General features: G+C 45.3%; 1 protein-coding gene across 2 annotated transcripts in view; it reads right to left on the bottom strand.

The window, feature by feature from the left end:
• ABCA5 (ATP binding cassette subfamily A member 5) overlaps positions 1-16992 on the bottom strand; it is a 1464780-nt gene that overhangs the window by 559377 nt on the left and 888411 nt on the right. For both annotated transcript variants that reach the window (XM_078654285.1, XM_078654286.1), the window contains exon 28: positions 10857-10948. In XM_078654285.1, the coding sequence (XP_078510411.1) occupies positions 10857-10948 (92 nt within the window). The remainder of the gene's footprint in view (positions 1-10856; positions 10949-16992) is intronic.

Genomic DNA, 16992 nt, shown 5'->3' with positions numbered 1-16992 from the left:
AGGTATGGGCCCGCCCTGCTAAAACCCAAAGAGACCTTCTTAGATATAATATATACTTGACAGGGAGGGTGAGAATTAGGTGTTGTTAACTCCTATTCATTTCAGCATTTTAGCATGCTGTCACCTTTCGCTTTTTATGGACTAGTAACTATGCTGATAACTTTGCTTCTTATAATATGTTTGCTTGTATTATCTAAGATACTGCGTTTGAGAACACTGCATTAGTAAATAAATATTTCAAATGTTCACGTGTCCTCTTTTACTCTACGTTCTGGTTTGAAATGATTGTATAACGAAAGAGTGTTCATGTGTTCCACGATACCTGAGGTATTCTAAGTTCATGTTCTGGTTTGTCTAAACATTGGGAGTTTGTTATGACCAATGAGACACTGTAGCTAGCTCGGTAAGGGGATTTTGGGTACTAAGGTGAGTTTGGGGCACCCTAATTCACTGAGGTTCCAAATCTCTATGCACAGTTCTGTAGGAGAACGGAATCCCTGCTACAATGGGTATTATATATCTCTATACAGTGGAATATATTCTATCACATGCACAATCATTAGAACACCAGTTTTATTTCTGGCTTGACAAGCAGTAGTCGCCAAAAATGATGTGATCAAAAAAGAGCTTTCAAGAGTACTACAATCAGGGACTGTGGTTCTGCCAAGATGTTGTTTCATCCAAGTACAGCTTTAGATTTGTAAAAAGCTGTGTGCTATAACAGGAAGAGTGCTTAAACCCGAATCAGCTATGATCATTTGTTTATGCAGCGGCTTACGCAAGACTCAATATCAAGTAAAGCTATTGTGTTTGAAGTTTCAGTCACACACAAGCCACTGATAGGGATGGATATTGCCCTTTAAGATCACAGGCCTGTGATGCTATTAAATAACGTTTCCTACCAAATGAAATAATGATATTACTTGTTCTCTGGTAACGTGGACTCCAAGATATTTAAATCCGTCTTGTGCCCTGACCTGCTGCAAGGCCCAGTCCTGCCTCCCCTGATCACCACAAATCGGGAAAAGCGTTGACGTGGACGGGTTAGCGTGGAGCCCTGTAGTTTCACCAAACACCCGCAGAACTTGCAGCACCCTCGGTCCAGTGAACCAGGGGTCTGAGAAAAAGAATAATGCATCATCTGCATAAAGTGCTATTTTATCCGAGTATTAGGGGGACCAAACCAGGCCCCTGAATACCGCATCCAGGCGCACCCAAGCTGCCAAAGGTTCCATTGCCAAGGCGAAGAGAAGCGGGGAATGAGGACATCCCTGTCTTGTACCCCTCTGGATACGAAAGGGGTCTGAGCGAAACCCGGCTACCCGAAAAGAAGCCGCTAGGTCCGTGTATAAAAGTTTGACATATGTCTGGAAGCGAGGCTCCAAATTGACCGCCTCCAAAAATTTGAAAAGATACGTCCAACCTAGAGAATCGAAGGCCTTGTCAATGTCGGCCAGTAGCACCAGACATTGGGCCCCGGCGATGGCGTTATGTACGCGTCGTATGTTATGCCTAGTGGAGCGGAGCGGCATGAAGCCAGACGGGTCCGGGTGGACAAGGTCAAGGATACATGTACAGAGGTGATCAGCCAACACCTTCCCCAGCAGCTTCGGCTCAGAATTCAACAACGATATGGGGCGGTAAGAGCCCGGGTCTTCCGGCAGTCGGCCCGGCTTGAGAAAAACGACAATTTCGGCATGACGCCATGAGGCAATATCTCTTGCTCGAGGACCTGATGTAATGCGCTGAGAAGATGGGGCCCAGCGGTCCCCATGTGGGGGCGTAGGAAGTCGCTGGGGAACCCGTTAGGGCCAGGTGCACGGCCTGGGTGAATATTGTAAGGGCGGCCTGTAGTTAATCTAGGGAGATAGGTTTGTCAAGGGCGTCTCGCTGCTCAATCAGAAAGGCGCTTCGGAGGGATATCTACGAGAAAGGCATCTATGAGCGAATCGGCAAGTTCCTCACGTACACTGTAGAGCGTGGGGTAGAACTTAGCGTAAGTCTGTACTACTGCTATATATATATTGAGTCGCCAGCCAGGCGTCCTTGGCCGTGTTTGTAAGCAACTGGTGCAGCTGCTGTTGAACCTGAAGCAGATTGCGGCTAGCACCACCGTCCGAACCCTCCACCACAGCGTCCTGGAAAGCGCGTTGTCGCTCCTCCAGATCCAGTACCTGCGCAAGGCAATGTTTCTTTTCTCCTGTGCGGTAACTGATATCTACTCCACGTATCGTGGGCTTAAAGGCTTCCGACAGTGATATCTTGGAGGAAACAGACCCAACGTTGGCGGCAAAGTAATCCTCCGTAGCGCGGTGAAGTGCCTCCCGATACTCGGGATCAAGCAGCAGCCACGGTGACATGCGCCAGCGATAGGAGGGGCGACTAGTTTGAAGACTGAGCGTTGGCTGGGTAGGTGAGTGGTCCAACAGGCCACGCGGGAGGATAGAAGCAGTCACTACCCTATGTGTATAGCTATGTGGAAGGAACAGGTAGTCTAAGCAGGAAAGCGCAGGGTGTACCGTCGACACATATGTGTATCCCGCCTCGAAAGGGTGAAGGGCCAGCCATGTGCCGTCCAGCCCAGGGTGTGTGCAAGGATATAGAGTTTAGTTTTGGGAGGGGGAATGGTCGGGCCGTGCCCTCCATCTGCCCAGAGGGGCCATAGTGTCATTCCAGTCTCCCCCAAGTACAATCAGGCCGTCGGGAAGGTCTCCCCAGAGCTGCGTCAGTCTGTCAACAAACGTCTGACTAAGGGGGGTGGGGAGTACATGCTACCTAGCGTTACCTGCTCACCCGCCAGGGTACGAGAAACAACCTCAAAACGGCCACCGGGGTCTAGCCACTGTCGCGTAACCTGGAAGGGAACCCTGCGGTGTATGAGTTTCTTTTAATCTTTTAATTTATTTTGTGTAAGTTGTTGAGCTTCTGTTTGAGTTACCTGTAAGTGTGCAAGTGTATGAATGCAAGAATGAGTCAGTGGGTTGAGAAATGGACACATGGGTGCTACGATGAGTGACAGAGTGCAGGTATGACTTTCTGGTTGCCTAAACCCATTGTTGACTGAGGATGTACTTTGATTTAATAGTCAGACATAATGCCAATGTTTGTTTGAAAAGACATGCCTTTTCTAAACATTGTTTAAGTTTCAGAAAAACATATCCAATTTGCCTAATTAACAATATAGACCCTAATTAGGATGTCAGTCAGAGTTGCCTCCGACTGACATCCCTGGAGTATCGGAACCGATCGACCAAGGGTCGACGGTCCAAAACCGCAATTACGATGGAATTGCACATGGTGTGGTCGCAGACTCCCATTTCCCTGGGGGAGCTTGTGCAGTGGTCTGAAACCGGCCGCAGCACAAGCTCAGTAGAGAAATGAGAGTCACTGTAAATCCATGCACCGTGTGGCAGGCACCATGAGATGCAAGCCACATGGTGCAGCGATTCACAGGGAGGCACCATAGGTGACCCTCGGCCCCCAACCGGAGGCCACAGAAGAAGGGTGCCCTACTAGGGACCCCAAAAGTCACTTTCCAAGAGGCTTTCCATGTTGGAGAGCCCAACAGGGAAAGCCTGTCGGAAATCAACATCATAATCCTGAAGGCGGAAACACCATCCATAAGGGATTTAAGCCCGTCGGAAGCCAGCCGTATTGACTGGACAGTTTGAATTCTGACCGCCGTAATCGTAATACGGCGGTCTGAATTCAAACCAAGGATGTCGGTCATTAAGCCTCCGATGAGCGGTTGGAGGCTTACAAACCGACATCCTAATTAGGCCCATAGTGTATTTGCCTGAAAACATGGTTGAGTTAGACCTGCCTTCTAAACTTCATAGTAAAAGGAAAAAACTCTAATTGACTACGCACACACTGTGCTTGTCACTCTACCTGTAAGGAATTATACGGCTGCCATCCTTCCCATCATGCACTGAAGGGTCAGTGAGACAGTTTAGTTTGAAGGAAATACACGGCAATGTTAATAACGTATACAGTCCCTTTGCTAAGGCATTTGAAAAAAATATGGAGGTTTAGGGGTTGTTCATGGACTTGGCGTGCATACCCACAATAGAGATTTATAGGTTTACAGGTAATAGACTTCTTCTGTGATAGAATGTCTTTGACACCCATAAACGATTGAAAAGGATAGCAAGCTACACTAAGCACAGCCAATGAGGAGGATTCCAAAGGCAAAGACACAAAAAATATAAAAGAAATTATAGACAAATACATTGCACAAGGAAATCTAACGCACCAGTGATTCAGTTCTGGACTCAGAGTCAATACAGCAATGCTATGCAAATGTGTGCTTCAGCATTGTCAAGGCTGTAATGAACTGGACACTACTCCAGGTTGTAGATTGCAACTTGTGTGAATTTGAACATTTTGCATCAAGGCAGCAGTTGCTGCTTTCCACATACAGAATGTGCATTGGCTTACATGGGAGACAGAGTTTACTGGCCTTTTGATAACAAGTAATTAATTATAGAGGACGCTTTCCACATAGGTCTGGTCTGCTTAGAGGATACCATACCAGGACAGATCCATGGTTTGTCTAATAGCTTCAGTTTTGATCCAGTAGCATTTTAAAGTCCTCTGTTCATACAGGGTAGATAAGTAATCTCTCTGCTGGAGACTTATGCTCTGCAAAGAACGCCAAGTGTGAGATTGTCTGATTGAGATTCGGGCAGACAAGAAGGAGGAGTAATTAAGGAATCAACAAAAAGCCAGATAAATTTATTCCAAATACAGAATTTTACACTAATTTTCCCTTCTGGCTAAGGTTAAAGACACCAGAAGACGACGTTCCTATTAGCCTGTTGCAGATCTGTCCTGTGAGGCCAATGAATTTGGACACATGGAAGAGAAGGCCTCCTACCAGGGTAAAATATTTATTTAGACCTTCATGTCTCAAAACTTGTATTCACTCGGATGGTAAAAAAAGAGGTCGTAGAGGAACTCTCCTCACATCGTTGATGGCAGACAAATGCAATTTAACACTAGAATTAAAGGTCAGATTTAACAAATAAAAAAGATAAAGTAAAACCTTCTCTTTGCGCAGAACTTCTTCCACTTGAGGAGCGAGTTGCCTCCTTTAGAATTTTCATGCAGTCATCAGGACTACTCAGGTGGCAGTACTGCAGGTACTTAGGAGCCAGACAGTTAAGTTCAGTGATTGCAGGCTGGGCTGAAACATTCTGTCAGACAAGCTGAAGAGCAAATTTTACTAATAAGGTTGAAGCGACAGGTGAAGTAGATCCAGATTGTCTCAGCCATTCCGGACTTATGAGGATCACTGTCATTTGGACTCTATCATTTTGGTGAAGACTTTGGGAAAAGAGGGACTCAGCAAAGGCACGCACAAATGTCATCGACTGGTCTCTCAAAAGGATATGGCTCCTGGAGGTGAATGCATGGCGCCTTGCGTATCCTACTGTGTAAAAGTAGATCTACGTAGTGTCCCATCTTTAATATTTATTTTGTAGGAGGTCTGTAGTCTAGCACCCTCTTGTGCTGCTCTAGAAGTTGTCTGCTGAGCCCGCCCTCTTTCAAGATCACTAGGGCTGGAAGGTGAATCACAATCAGAGAAATTATTCTCCCAAGCGGCCTGTACCAAAATTAACTGAGCTCGTGTTGACAGGACTCTTTATCTTACTCTTCCCTGTTTGTTGATATAGTGCATGGTGGTTGTGCTGTTCATTTGAATCAGGGTTTTTGATGTCGAAATGGATGAAAGAAAGGACTAAAGAGCTCGTAGATTACCTCAATTAGCACATTGATATGGTACAGTTTCCCTATCAGTGACCATCTGCACGAAGAAGAAAGATCTTCCATCTCAGCTCCCCAGTTTTCCCATGATAAGTCCGCTATGACTGAGATGGGCGGGTGAGGTTTCTGAAACAGAAGACCTAATCCAGTGCCAAAGTTTGACAGTCTTATCTTTTTTTCCATTTTCTGACACAGTTGATTTTCCAGGCCTTCTTGTAGAGGATGCATATTCACAGGGGAAAATGCCCAATGCCACGCTACCTAGGTGGGATGCGGTTTGCCTTATTGATGAGGCTGGTGTGGCAGTGGGAGAGAATCTTGAAATGCATAGATGACAGTCTCTCCTCCAAAGGAAACACTTTTGCTTGCTGGATCGGTGTATATTGGGGACCTCAAGCATTTGTTTTTTTGTGCTCTATGCAAAACTTATTTTGTGGATTTGATCAGCAGACCCAACCCAGATAGTAAAGGGAGAATAATCTATATGTCTTGTTGGACCTTTGATACAGAATTGGTTCTCATCAATTCTCATCATTCATCTTGTCTAGGCATGAGCAGACAAATATACCATAATACTCTTGATACGGACTTCAGGCCAAATGGGAAGGATGCAATATTAGTAATAAACCGAAGTCTGAGGAATTTCTGAAGGGATTTGCAGATTGGGATCTTATTATTGGACTATATGAGTCCATTCCACAGAGCCTGAAGAAAGGTGGGTCAATGAGAAAACTGTGTTTAGAGCCTCTACCAGACAAGGAAAGGAGTAACAGTAGGTACGTATCTTGTTCTTCTGATACAGATTTCTAACCGAAGATTCCTAACCTTGTAAACAGATATCAAAGCAGTATCTCTCCAGTTGAAGGGTCTGTGGAATAGCTTAGATGAGGAAATCCTGTCCATACTACCGGGCCTGGTGTTTCAAGAAAAAAATGCTTTGTGAAGGTGTGTGCCACGTAGCAGCCTGGCAGATGTCGGAGACCAGCTCGCTACACACCAACACAGAATAGCAGCCTTCTCTCTAGTGGAATGGGCATGTAAGCCTTCTGGGGCCTGTTTCTTGGCTTGTCTGTAGCAGATGTTGATGTGTTAAAGATTCCATCAGGAGAGTGTTCTCTTTTGCATTGCTTTGCCCTTTTTTGTACCAGAAAAGCCTTTAAAGTCAAGACAGTAAAGGTGTTCCTTCTCCTAAGAGGGAAGGGGCAGAGCGTAAAAAGCAGACAAGGTGATGGATTGCCTGATGTGGAAGGGCAAAGCTACGTTCGGCAAGAATGCTGCTTTCACCCGGAGGACCAATTTGTCCAAAAGAACAATGCTTTATGGCAGTTAGACGGGAAGGGCCTGAATTTTATTGGATTCCATCGCAGAGGTTATGGCGATGAGGAAGACAGTCTTGATGATTAATAGGAGTAGAGGGCAGGGGTGCATTGGTTCAAAGCAGTGCATTTGAGGCAAGTGAAAACCAAATTAAGGTGCCACAGCAGAATTACAGAGGGTGTTGGCAAGAACATATGAATCAGCCCTTTCAAGAAACGCATGACAACAGGTAATTTAGGAAGTGATGGCGGAACAGGCAAGTGCAAAAAATGCTGAAAAGGCTGAAAGTTAACCCTCATCTCCTGCCACAACAATGCCTGGCTGGTCTAAAGATAGACAAAATAACAAGATGTTGGACAATTTTGGTATTGGGGGTTGGCAATCACAGGGGGAACTCGAGGCAAAAAACTTTTCTCAGTGTCCTGCAACACAGTTTTGGTCAATTTACATCTGACAGCCAAAATGACACCAACCATCTCTGGATGGGGATCAAAATCCATGAACTGTCCCCAATCAATCTCCACACAAGGGTGTAAGTTGTTCAGGTTTGGATGCAGGACCGGGCCTCTGATGCTGTGGCAGGAGGTCCTCCTGGAGGCACAGCCTCATCGGGAGACAAATGCTCAAGGCCAGAAGTTCTGAGTACAACACTCCCTTAGCCCACTCCGGAGCCCCTAGGACAAATTGGGCCTGGTCTTTCTTTTTAGCACTCTGGGCAGGAGAGGTCGGGCAGAAAGGCAAATAGACGTCCTGAGTGACAGATGAGACAGAAGGTGGCGCTAAGGGAGTACTGCCTTGGGGACTCCAACACGCAAAATTCTGGATGCTGCATGTTCTCTGCAGTGGTGAATAGGTTGAGCCAGGGTTCTCCTCACTGCTGGAAGATGCCTTGGACCACCTTTGAGTGCAGCTGCCATTCATGATCCACTAGGCAACAGCCACGGAGTTCGTCTGCCCTGGCGTTTAAAGATTCTGCTTGGTGCTGGGCAATTAAAATACTAGAGATGTAGGGCCTCTTTGCATAGGAATAAAGACCCCACAATACCCCATAAGTTGTGAAATACCATATGGTGGTAATGCTGTCTGTGAGCACCTGCACCTGTTCCCCTTGATGTTCGGGAGGAACAACTTCAGTACCATGGGAATCGCTCCAAACTCCGGCAGGTTGACGTGGAGGCAAACTTTCACTGGAGAAGAGAGTGCTTGATCTCCACCTCTCCCATGTGGCCTACCCAATCCATGGGAAGATTGGTATTTCCCAACCTCCACAGATGGACTATAACACCACCATCACCTTTCTGGAATCCCAAATTGCACTGGAAAGGCCAAAGACTAGCACAGTGAACTGAAAGTCTCCTTGGCCTACCTGAAACCACATGTACCATTAATGGGACTGCAGGACGGTGATAGGGAAATCTAATGCTGCCATTCACTCTACTGGATCCAGGGCAAACAGAACTTGACCAATGTGAGCATTTTGAACCTGTCCCTTCGGGAGAAGAAGTTCAAAAGACGCAGATCGAGGATAGGGGGGGAGGCTTCCATCCTTTTTTGGTACCAGAAAGTAGTGGGACTAATAGTCAGTCCTAAACTCTGATGATGGCACCCCTTCTAAGAGAAAGGCCAAGAGGGCCTGATTTTGTCAACGGATTATGGAAAAGTGGTCCGGTGTTGCTGGCATATCCACAGGATGGGACAGAAAGAGTAGGGAATAACCATGTTCTATGATGTGGAGCACCCATTGGTCCGATGTGATGCTTTACCACCCAGGATGATAAAGGATGATATGGCCTCCCTGTGGGTTATCGTGAGCTGCAGAGGATAATTGAAAGCATTTTTGCTGCAGATTTGGTAGTGGGGTCTGAGTAGAACGCTGCTCATGGGGGCCTGGGTGCTGTCAGCTTGCTCTCAATCTTGTTGCCCAAAAGGACCCTAGAGGCTTATTGTTGTTGAGGCACATATGGACATTGCCTTTGCTGGTATCGCTTAACAAGCCTCGAAATGGGCGATGCTCTTGGGAAGTCGGCTGAATAGTTGGAGTTTGGCCAGTAGAGCAAACTTCAATCTCTCCAGGGCCGAATCCACCTTTGCTCCAAATAGCCTAGTGCCATCGAAGGGCCTTTCCGTAAGGAACTGATGTACATCTGAGGAAAGTCCGGTGGATTGAATACTGCAGTGGAGCCAAACTCCACTCTAGGTCTGACTGCCATACCCAGACAGTCGGCTGTGTCTAAAGCCCGAGTGAATGGAGTGTGTCTTGACCATCTGTAATTAAACGTCAGGGGGTAGGCCTTATGTCATCTAAGGCAGCTAGTAATATGTCCACCACCCTGCCTCACAATGGATGAAAATATCTACCCAAAAATCAAGAAGTTGACAGGAAGTTAAGGATGGTAGAGGAGAACACTTGGTTTGCAAGTGTGTCCATCTGTTCTGACTCCCTGTCAGGGGGAGTAGTGGGGAATGAATTGGGGTTCAGACAGCTCATGGATGCGTGCACTACCAGGCTCTCTGAGGTGGGATGCTGGAGTAAGAAATCAGGATCCATGAGACCCTGCCACCTATCTAATCACTTAAGGACAAGATCCTGGCTTTGCCCACATGCCCATGAATATATCAGTTAGGGCCTCATTAAAATGTAATATAGGTTCTTGACTAATGTGTCCCAGGTTGAGGATCTCTGTAAGGACATTCGTCTTAACTTCTGTTGTTTGGAGAATTAGGTCTAGGCCCTTCACTGCTCGCCTGATCACTGTAGCGAAGGATGCAGGCTCTTCTGTTGCCATGTCATGTCTTTGGAGTAATAGTGTGTTCTACAAATATCCCCACATAGACATGGCTAGGTTTGGAGAAGAAAGGCCAGTGTCTGGCAAGGTGTCTAAGCTACCACCCTTGGGTAGGCAGTCAAAAAGGTTGCCATCATCATAAAGATCATCTTTATTGTCCACAGCATCATAATCATCATGATAAGGATATGTTTCTGGGTCCGAATGGGTATATTGGTGTGGTCTTGGTTGTGCTTCAGAGTCCAACAGAACTAGCAACTCCATTTGCGGCATTAGTGACATTGATAATGGCGGAGGGGTTTGGACTGGTGCAGTCGGTCAAGGTTCGAAGTTTGGAGAGCGAAAATGTATAGATTAGCTAGTTTGGAATTTAGTTTATATTCAGTTAAGGGGCCAAGGAAACGGAACTTAGGGTTGAACATATGGGACTTGTTTGTAATTCATATGAACTCTTGAATGGTATGACCACTAGACTTGTTGTATTAACTCTCTTTGGTAATCAACTCTTGTATTCTCTGATTCATTGTGTACCATATTTGCATTTTTATATGATGTGTCTGAAAATGTGGAAATATAGAAAAATAAAAGAGAGAATCACATGATAAATAATTAGGCAAACACACATCAGTGCTATATTAGAAATATCAGGCACAAAGCATTTTCCCCAAAAGGCTGGATACAAGTTCTTGTCATGTTGTAGGCGGCCATGGCTGCAGTCACTAAGCCTCCAGTCTCCAGGGGTTCATATCATTGCAGGCATCTAGGGAGCGTTGAGCGCCAGTTGATTGATCCCTGCACCTGTAGTCAGAAGACAAACTCGGGCCAAAGCTTGCTGGGGATAGTGCAGCTAAAAAGTTAGTGCGTGTTAGCTAATGATGCTGATACTGTAATAGCATCCTCGGGGGGGGAGGGAGGAGGGGGCGGGGGATGGGGTTGGGGAGCGTGGGGGGGAATGGCTGAGTTGGGGACACGTAGTTCACTCACCTGAAAAAAGGGTCAACCCTGGTAGCTCTCCCGCAGTTCTTCATCTCCAGATAGCGCAGGAGGAACAGCAACACTACACACTGCAAATAAGGCTGACACAAGACACAAGTAAATGGATGGTCACAAAGGGGTGGAAGTAACAGAGGAAGAGAATGGGCAGGAGAGACATACAATGTATTTGGTTGGAGAGCAGAGTTGGATCAAGATGAGCAGGGGCCATGTCACAAGTATGCAGGGAAGCTGATGTAATTCCTCTCAAATGACATCACACAATTAATACACATAAAGGTAGCAAATGTAAAAGATTAGAGTAAAATGGCATGCCTTTTCTAAGGGTGGGAATAACAAAAGGAAATGTTTTATTCAGTGAAGTAGTACATCCCAGAATACATATCGGATCAGACAAGCAAGGTATTATGGAATTTAGAATTTCTAATTTGTTCTAAAGCTATTTATTGTATATCTCACAGGTTCTAGCCACATGGAGAAACAAAGTCGGTAAGTTTCTGATTCTGTCTAATCTGAAGATTTCCTATTCCCCTTCAAGTCTAAGTGGCTTGGAATTCTCAGATCTTTTTACATTGAATGACATTATTATGTTGCAAAATTCACTCGTTTTACCTACCTCATCATTGTGTTTGTCTAGCATGACACAATTTTCAACTACATTAGTCTTAACGCCTGTAAACTACATCACACTAAAGAACTCCAAGCAGGATGAAGCATGTTCAACTAAATGGCATTGTTTTGAGATGCCGGTCTTTGGCTGACAACGTCGTATTGGAAATTACTCCTAAATGACAAAATTTTATGAGATTTCGCTTGAAATTAGTTACATTGTGTCTAATTGTTGGTGAATAGGTACAGACACAAGGATTCTGCTTTTGTCCTCGTTCTGTAGTAAATCCCTTGATAAGGGAATGCAGAGGAGATAAGTTGAGGTTCCGGATTACCACCTGAACCGCAGAACAAAGAAAAGTAAAACAGCGAATTATCCGACCTAATAAACAATTTCATAAACTTTGCAATTTTTTGGTCAGGGTCGGTGAATGGGAATGAATCTTACAGACTAGGGACAATTTCAGATGCAGTGCCACAACACATCATTCTTTTTTCTTGAGATCCCTGCTGTAGCTATCACTGGAGACCATGGCTATCCAGATCGTACTCTTTAGTATTAAGAGAAGGTCAGAGATATGAGAGGACACTGATTTGTTTTTGTTTTGTGAGACGATCCTGTAAAGATAATCCATTTAGAAGTGATTGGCTTCCATGCCAATGGCTTCATTCTGTGTTACTAGGAAGGCCACTGCAATTAAGTGGCACAGACGGGCAATTTTATGTGGCAGGTTGGCCAAGTTATGCAGCAAATCTCTGCAGGTATGAACATTCTAAAACTGTATTGGCGTGTTGTAGGTGTGACTGTTGCTGAACAGGGCTTTGCCTCTTGGTTTTAGAACTGCATTACATTTTATTCAGAGGAAGTGTTGTTTTTTAAATGAACATCTTGCACCATGTTCAAACATGTGGTTCTTCATACTCCTGTGAATGCAGTGTGTGCTTCATTGATTTGACTGGCTGCATGCTAACTGGATTGCTATGTAGGCACCTCACAAAGAAGACTGCCTGTGGGTCATGTCCATAAACAGAGGGGGACGCGCCGCCCGACTCCTTTTTATCATTAATCAAATGCCTTTACCTAAAGTCGTCTTTCTTTTGTCACTAGTGAATCTGGTCTTTATAAGCCAAATGATCTCCTGTAGTGCGGTTGAGTATAGCACAATAACAGTGACCTTGGTAAGCTTCCCGACGGAAGACACATTTGGTATAGCTGAATGAATGTCCACGTGAGAGTGATTAACGCTGGCCCACGAGACTGAAAAAAGAGGATAATAATATTAAGGAAGTTCAGGAGTGGCGAAAACCCTAAAAGATTTGCACTATCAGGAAATCCAAGAACCTATGGGAAACATCCAAATTTTTCGAAGGAGGCATTACAGCTTTGCATCATAAGTTCACCATATAGGCAGTCATTATAAGTGGCCTAGTAAATGGGTCGAATTTTCTTAGACACCTGCCCCACAGAACAACCGATACTCTGGGTCAGTAAAACTCTGGGGCTGCGGAAAATACAGCCTCTATCCCTAAAGGTTTACAAATAAATGAGAATGAGGACTTTTTAAGTTTCAAATTAAGTTTAATAATAGATTAATAGCAGAATTGATACAGTACATTAACAATTTAAAGAAGAAAATAAATACAGTATAACAGTCGGGATTATTACTCGTACAATAAATTTGAAAAAGAGAAATAGTGTTGGCACATCTTGAAAAATATTAAACAAATTAATGTCAAGAAACAAAATTATTGGATAAATTTGCAAAAGAAAAATAAATAGAGTGAAACTGAGCTAAAATATAACAGTAAAAAAGAGAAGGAAGTTATGGGGGCTTAGCTACTTCTTGCTGCAGGGGAGTCTGGAACAGAGAGCGCTTGGCACTGGCATTAATAAAGAGTGTGACGGGTGTCTTAAGGTCTACTCGCTTTAATGCCATTTGTGGGGGATATACATATGTTGTGTCTAATCTATGATTATAGCAAATAACATACCACTATGCCTGATATGATAATTTGGTAAAATCCTTCCAATTCTTAGTAATCTGTTGGAAAGCTACCGCCAATAGGAGATCTACTTTCTTAGTGTTTAAATCACAAGTATCCCAAATAGAAGACGTACTACCTAAAAAACCTAAAAAAATGTGTAGAATGGAGAAAGGATGGCTGGAAAAGAAAATAGAATTAATTTTGGACCAAATCTGAGTCCAAAACTTCTGAACAGGGCCACAGTTAAAAAGCAAATGAAGTAAATCAGCATGTGCTGAGGAACAGGTCCAACATGCATCAGAAATTCCAGGGTGTCTTTTATTAAGAACAGCCGGAGTAAGTAAAAGTCTATTGTAAACGAAAAAAAGTGTTTGTGTAGTGTTCGCAGCTCGAGATGATTTCCGCAACTTAAGCAAGAATGAGGACTTTAATTCGGAGATTTCAGCTGCTTTGAGTAGCCGAAATTTTCGGATGAAAGTTAGGAGACCTGCAGTGTTTCTTTTCGGCAGATCTCGTAGTTTTGATGGGGACAATAACCAATGTTATTGGCCATGTCAAAAGTAAGAGGCACTCGCAATGATGATCGAAATGTTCTGAACAGAAGATACCATTATTTATATCCTCTGCCAGAGGATTTCGAATTTATGTTTACATGAGTATCACCATTAAGAACTATGTGAACAGCTTGAACAGCTTGGTTCTCAACGTAAGTGTTATGAACCCTGTTGTGTTTCTAGTCCAAGAAGCGAATATGTGCCCCAAACATTATGAAATGAAGTGTTATAATCTTTGAAGGTCTTTCATTACCTCCCTGGCCTTGAAAGAGGCGCACCGGCTTCCGCTGCGGCAGCGCATACTTTTTAAATCATTTTGTATTGTTTTTGAAGCCATACAGGGCAGTGGTCAGTTCCACTACAAAACAGACTAAAAGATACTCCACTGAACGGTGCCATCGCTCTGCCACTGCCAACCTTTTGTGCATTTCAAAATTAAAGACGACCAGATATGGCGGACGTGCTTTTATGATGAGAGCAACCCAAATCATCATTGCACCCCACCTCCGTAACGTCATAAACAACTCCCTCACGTCAGCCACCTTCCCTGAGAGCTGGAAGCATGCAGAAATCAGCGCCCTTCTGAAAAAACCCAGAGCGGACCCCATAGACCTCAAGAACTTCCGCCCCATTTCTCTCCTTCCCTTCCCGGCTAAAGGCATTGAGAAGACCGTCAATAAACTGCTGACGGCTTTCCTCGAAGCAAACAACTCGCTCGACCTGTCCCAGTCCGGATTTCGAGCCAACCACAGCACCGAGACCACCCTCATCGCAGCCATCGACGACATCAGGACCCTGATGGACAACGGAGAAACAACCACCCTCATCCTCCTAGACCTCTTGGCTGCCTTTGACACCGTATGCCACCGCACCCTAACAACCCGCCTCCTCAACACTGGGATCCAAGGAAAGGCCCTGGACTGGATCACCTCGTTCCTCTCCGACAGAACCCAGAGAGTCCACCTCCCTCCCTTCCGCTCAGCGGCCACCGAGATCATCTGCGGAGTTCCCCAAGGCTCCTCGCTCAGCCCTACCCTCTTCAATATCTACATGAGCCCCCTCGCCGCCATCGCACGCAAACACGTCAATATCTCCTCCTACGCCGACGACACCCAACTGATACTCTCCCTCACCAAAGACCCAGACACCGGCAAAACCAACCTCCAGGAAGGAATGAAAGACGTCGCAGAATGGATGAAGCTCAGTCGCCTGAAGCTGAACTCAGACAAAACAGAGGTCCTCATCCTCGGACAATCCCCATCCGCCTGGGACGACTCCTGGTGGCCCACAGCACTGGGCTCCGCGTCAACACCCACGGACCACGTACGCAACCTGGGATTCATCCTGGACTCCTCCCTCATGATGACCAAGCAAGTCAACGCCGTCTCGTCATCTTGTTTCAACACCCTGCACATGCTCTGAAAAATCTTCAGATGGATCCCCACCGAAACCAGAAAAACCGTCACCCAGACCCTCGTCACCAGCCGACTGGACTACGGAAACGCCCTATACGCAGGAACCACTGCCAAACTTCAGACTCTACTCCAACGCATACAGAATGCCTCCGCACGACTCATCCTCAACATCCCTCGCCACAGCCACATATCCGCCCACCTGAGAAACCTGCACTGGCTCCCCGTCCACAAGAGTATCACGTTCAGGCTCCTCACCCACGCACACAAAGCGCTACACGACAAGGGCCCCGAATACCTCAACAGCCGCCTCTCGTTCTACATCCCCACCCGCCAGATCCGCTCCGCCAGCCTCGCCCTCGCCACCGTCCCACGAATTTGCAGAACCACCACCGGGGGAAGATCCTTCTCCTACCTGGCAGACATAACATGGAACTCCCTTCCCGCACACCTACGACTGACCCAGGACCATCTCACCTTCAGAAAACACCTCAAGACCTGGCTATTCGAGCAGTAGCGACATCCTCCCCTCCCTTCAGCACCTTGAGACCCTCACGGGCGGAGTAGCGCGCTCTATAAATGTACTGATTGATTGATTGAATCTGGAATCAGCTTCCACCCCCCATTCGAATCCCTGACACATCTTCTGCAAATTAGAAAACCCCTAAAACTTGGCTTTCCTGAAGTAATGTCTGCTTATACTGTAGCACTCTATTTAGCAGGATTTTTATCACTCTCGATATCATCTCAGTTGCAGTCTTCCCGTTACCCCCTTCCTTCTTCCTCTCTTATGTCCCGTGAGTCTCTACAAGCAAGAGGACACCAGAATGGTCACAGTGTGCGTTATAAATAAATAAATAAAATACATTACTTTATTGGGGAAAACTTCCTGAAGAGACACTTTATTCTTGCAATCTTCTGAATGATACCAAATTTATGATCACCAAATGAAATTCTCTTGTGCAATAATACATTTTTTCCACAAATGGTAGATCAACAGGAGAAGCGGTTAGAAAAACCTTCAAGATGAGCATAATCTAACTGAAGAATGCCATAGGTTCGTATTATCTGATTTGAACTGGTTGGATTCTGTTATGCTTGACTGAAAGAAATGAAGCTTGAAGTAAAATGGAGTTCATAATGAAGATTTCACCCGTTGACAATTACTACGTCATTATGTATTGAGAGCAAACTGAAACAAGTATTGAAAATGCAATAGGTCTCAACATTGATTAAGTTAAAACTATTTGCTTTGCTAATGGTATTGTATAGCAAAGCAAATGGCTTTAACTTGATGAAAGGCGAGACCTATTGCATTGTTAATGGTTTTTTTTCTTTCTAGACTGGGCCAGGGGAAGCTACACAGAAATATGGGGGACAGCAATAAGGAAAGGCAGTGGGAAGCAAAAACCATGGCATGGAAGGCAACATAGAATTCCGGGTTGGCGGAAGCAACACAAAAGGCAAGGGCAGAAGGAACACCGAAGGAGTGTAGGGCGGAAGCAGCATGGAGGGTGGGTACATGAAAGCAACACGGAAAGGGGGTCAATGGATAGCAACATGGAG

The sequence above is a fragment of the Lissotriton helveticus genome, chromosome 7 (assembly GCF_964261635.1).
Source record: "Lissotriton helveticus chromosome 7, aLisHel1.1, whole genome shotgun sequence".
Taxonomy (NCBI): Eukaryota; Metazoa; Chordata; class Amphibia; order Caudata; family Salamandridae; genus Lissotriton; species Lissotriton helveticus.
Note: the sequence above shows the minus strand (reverse complement) of the source record. Positions and strands in the feature narration are given on the sequence as shown.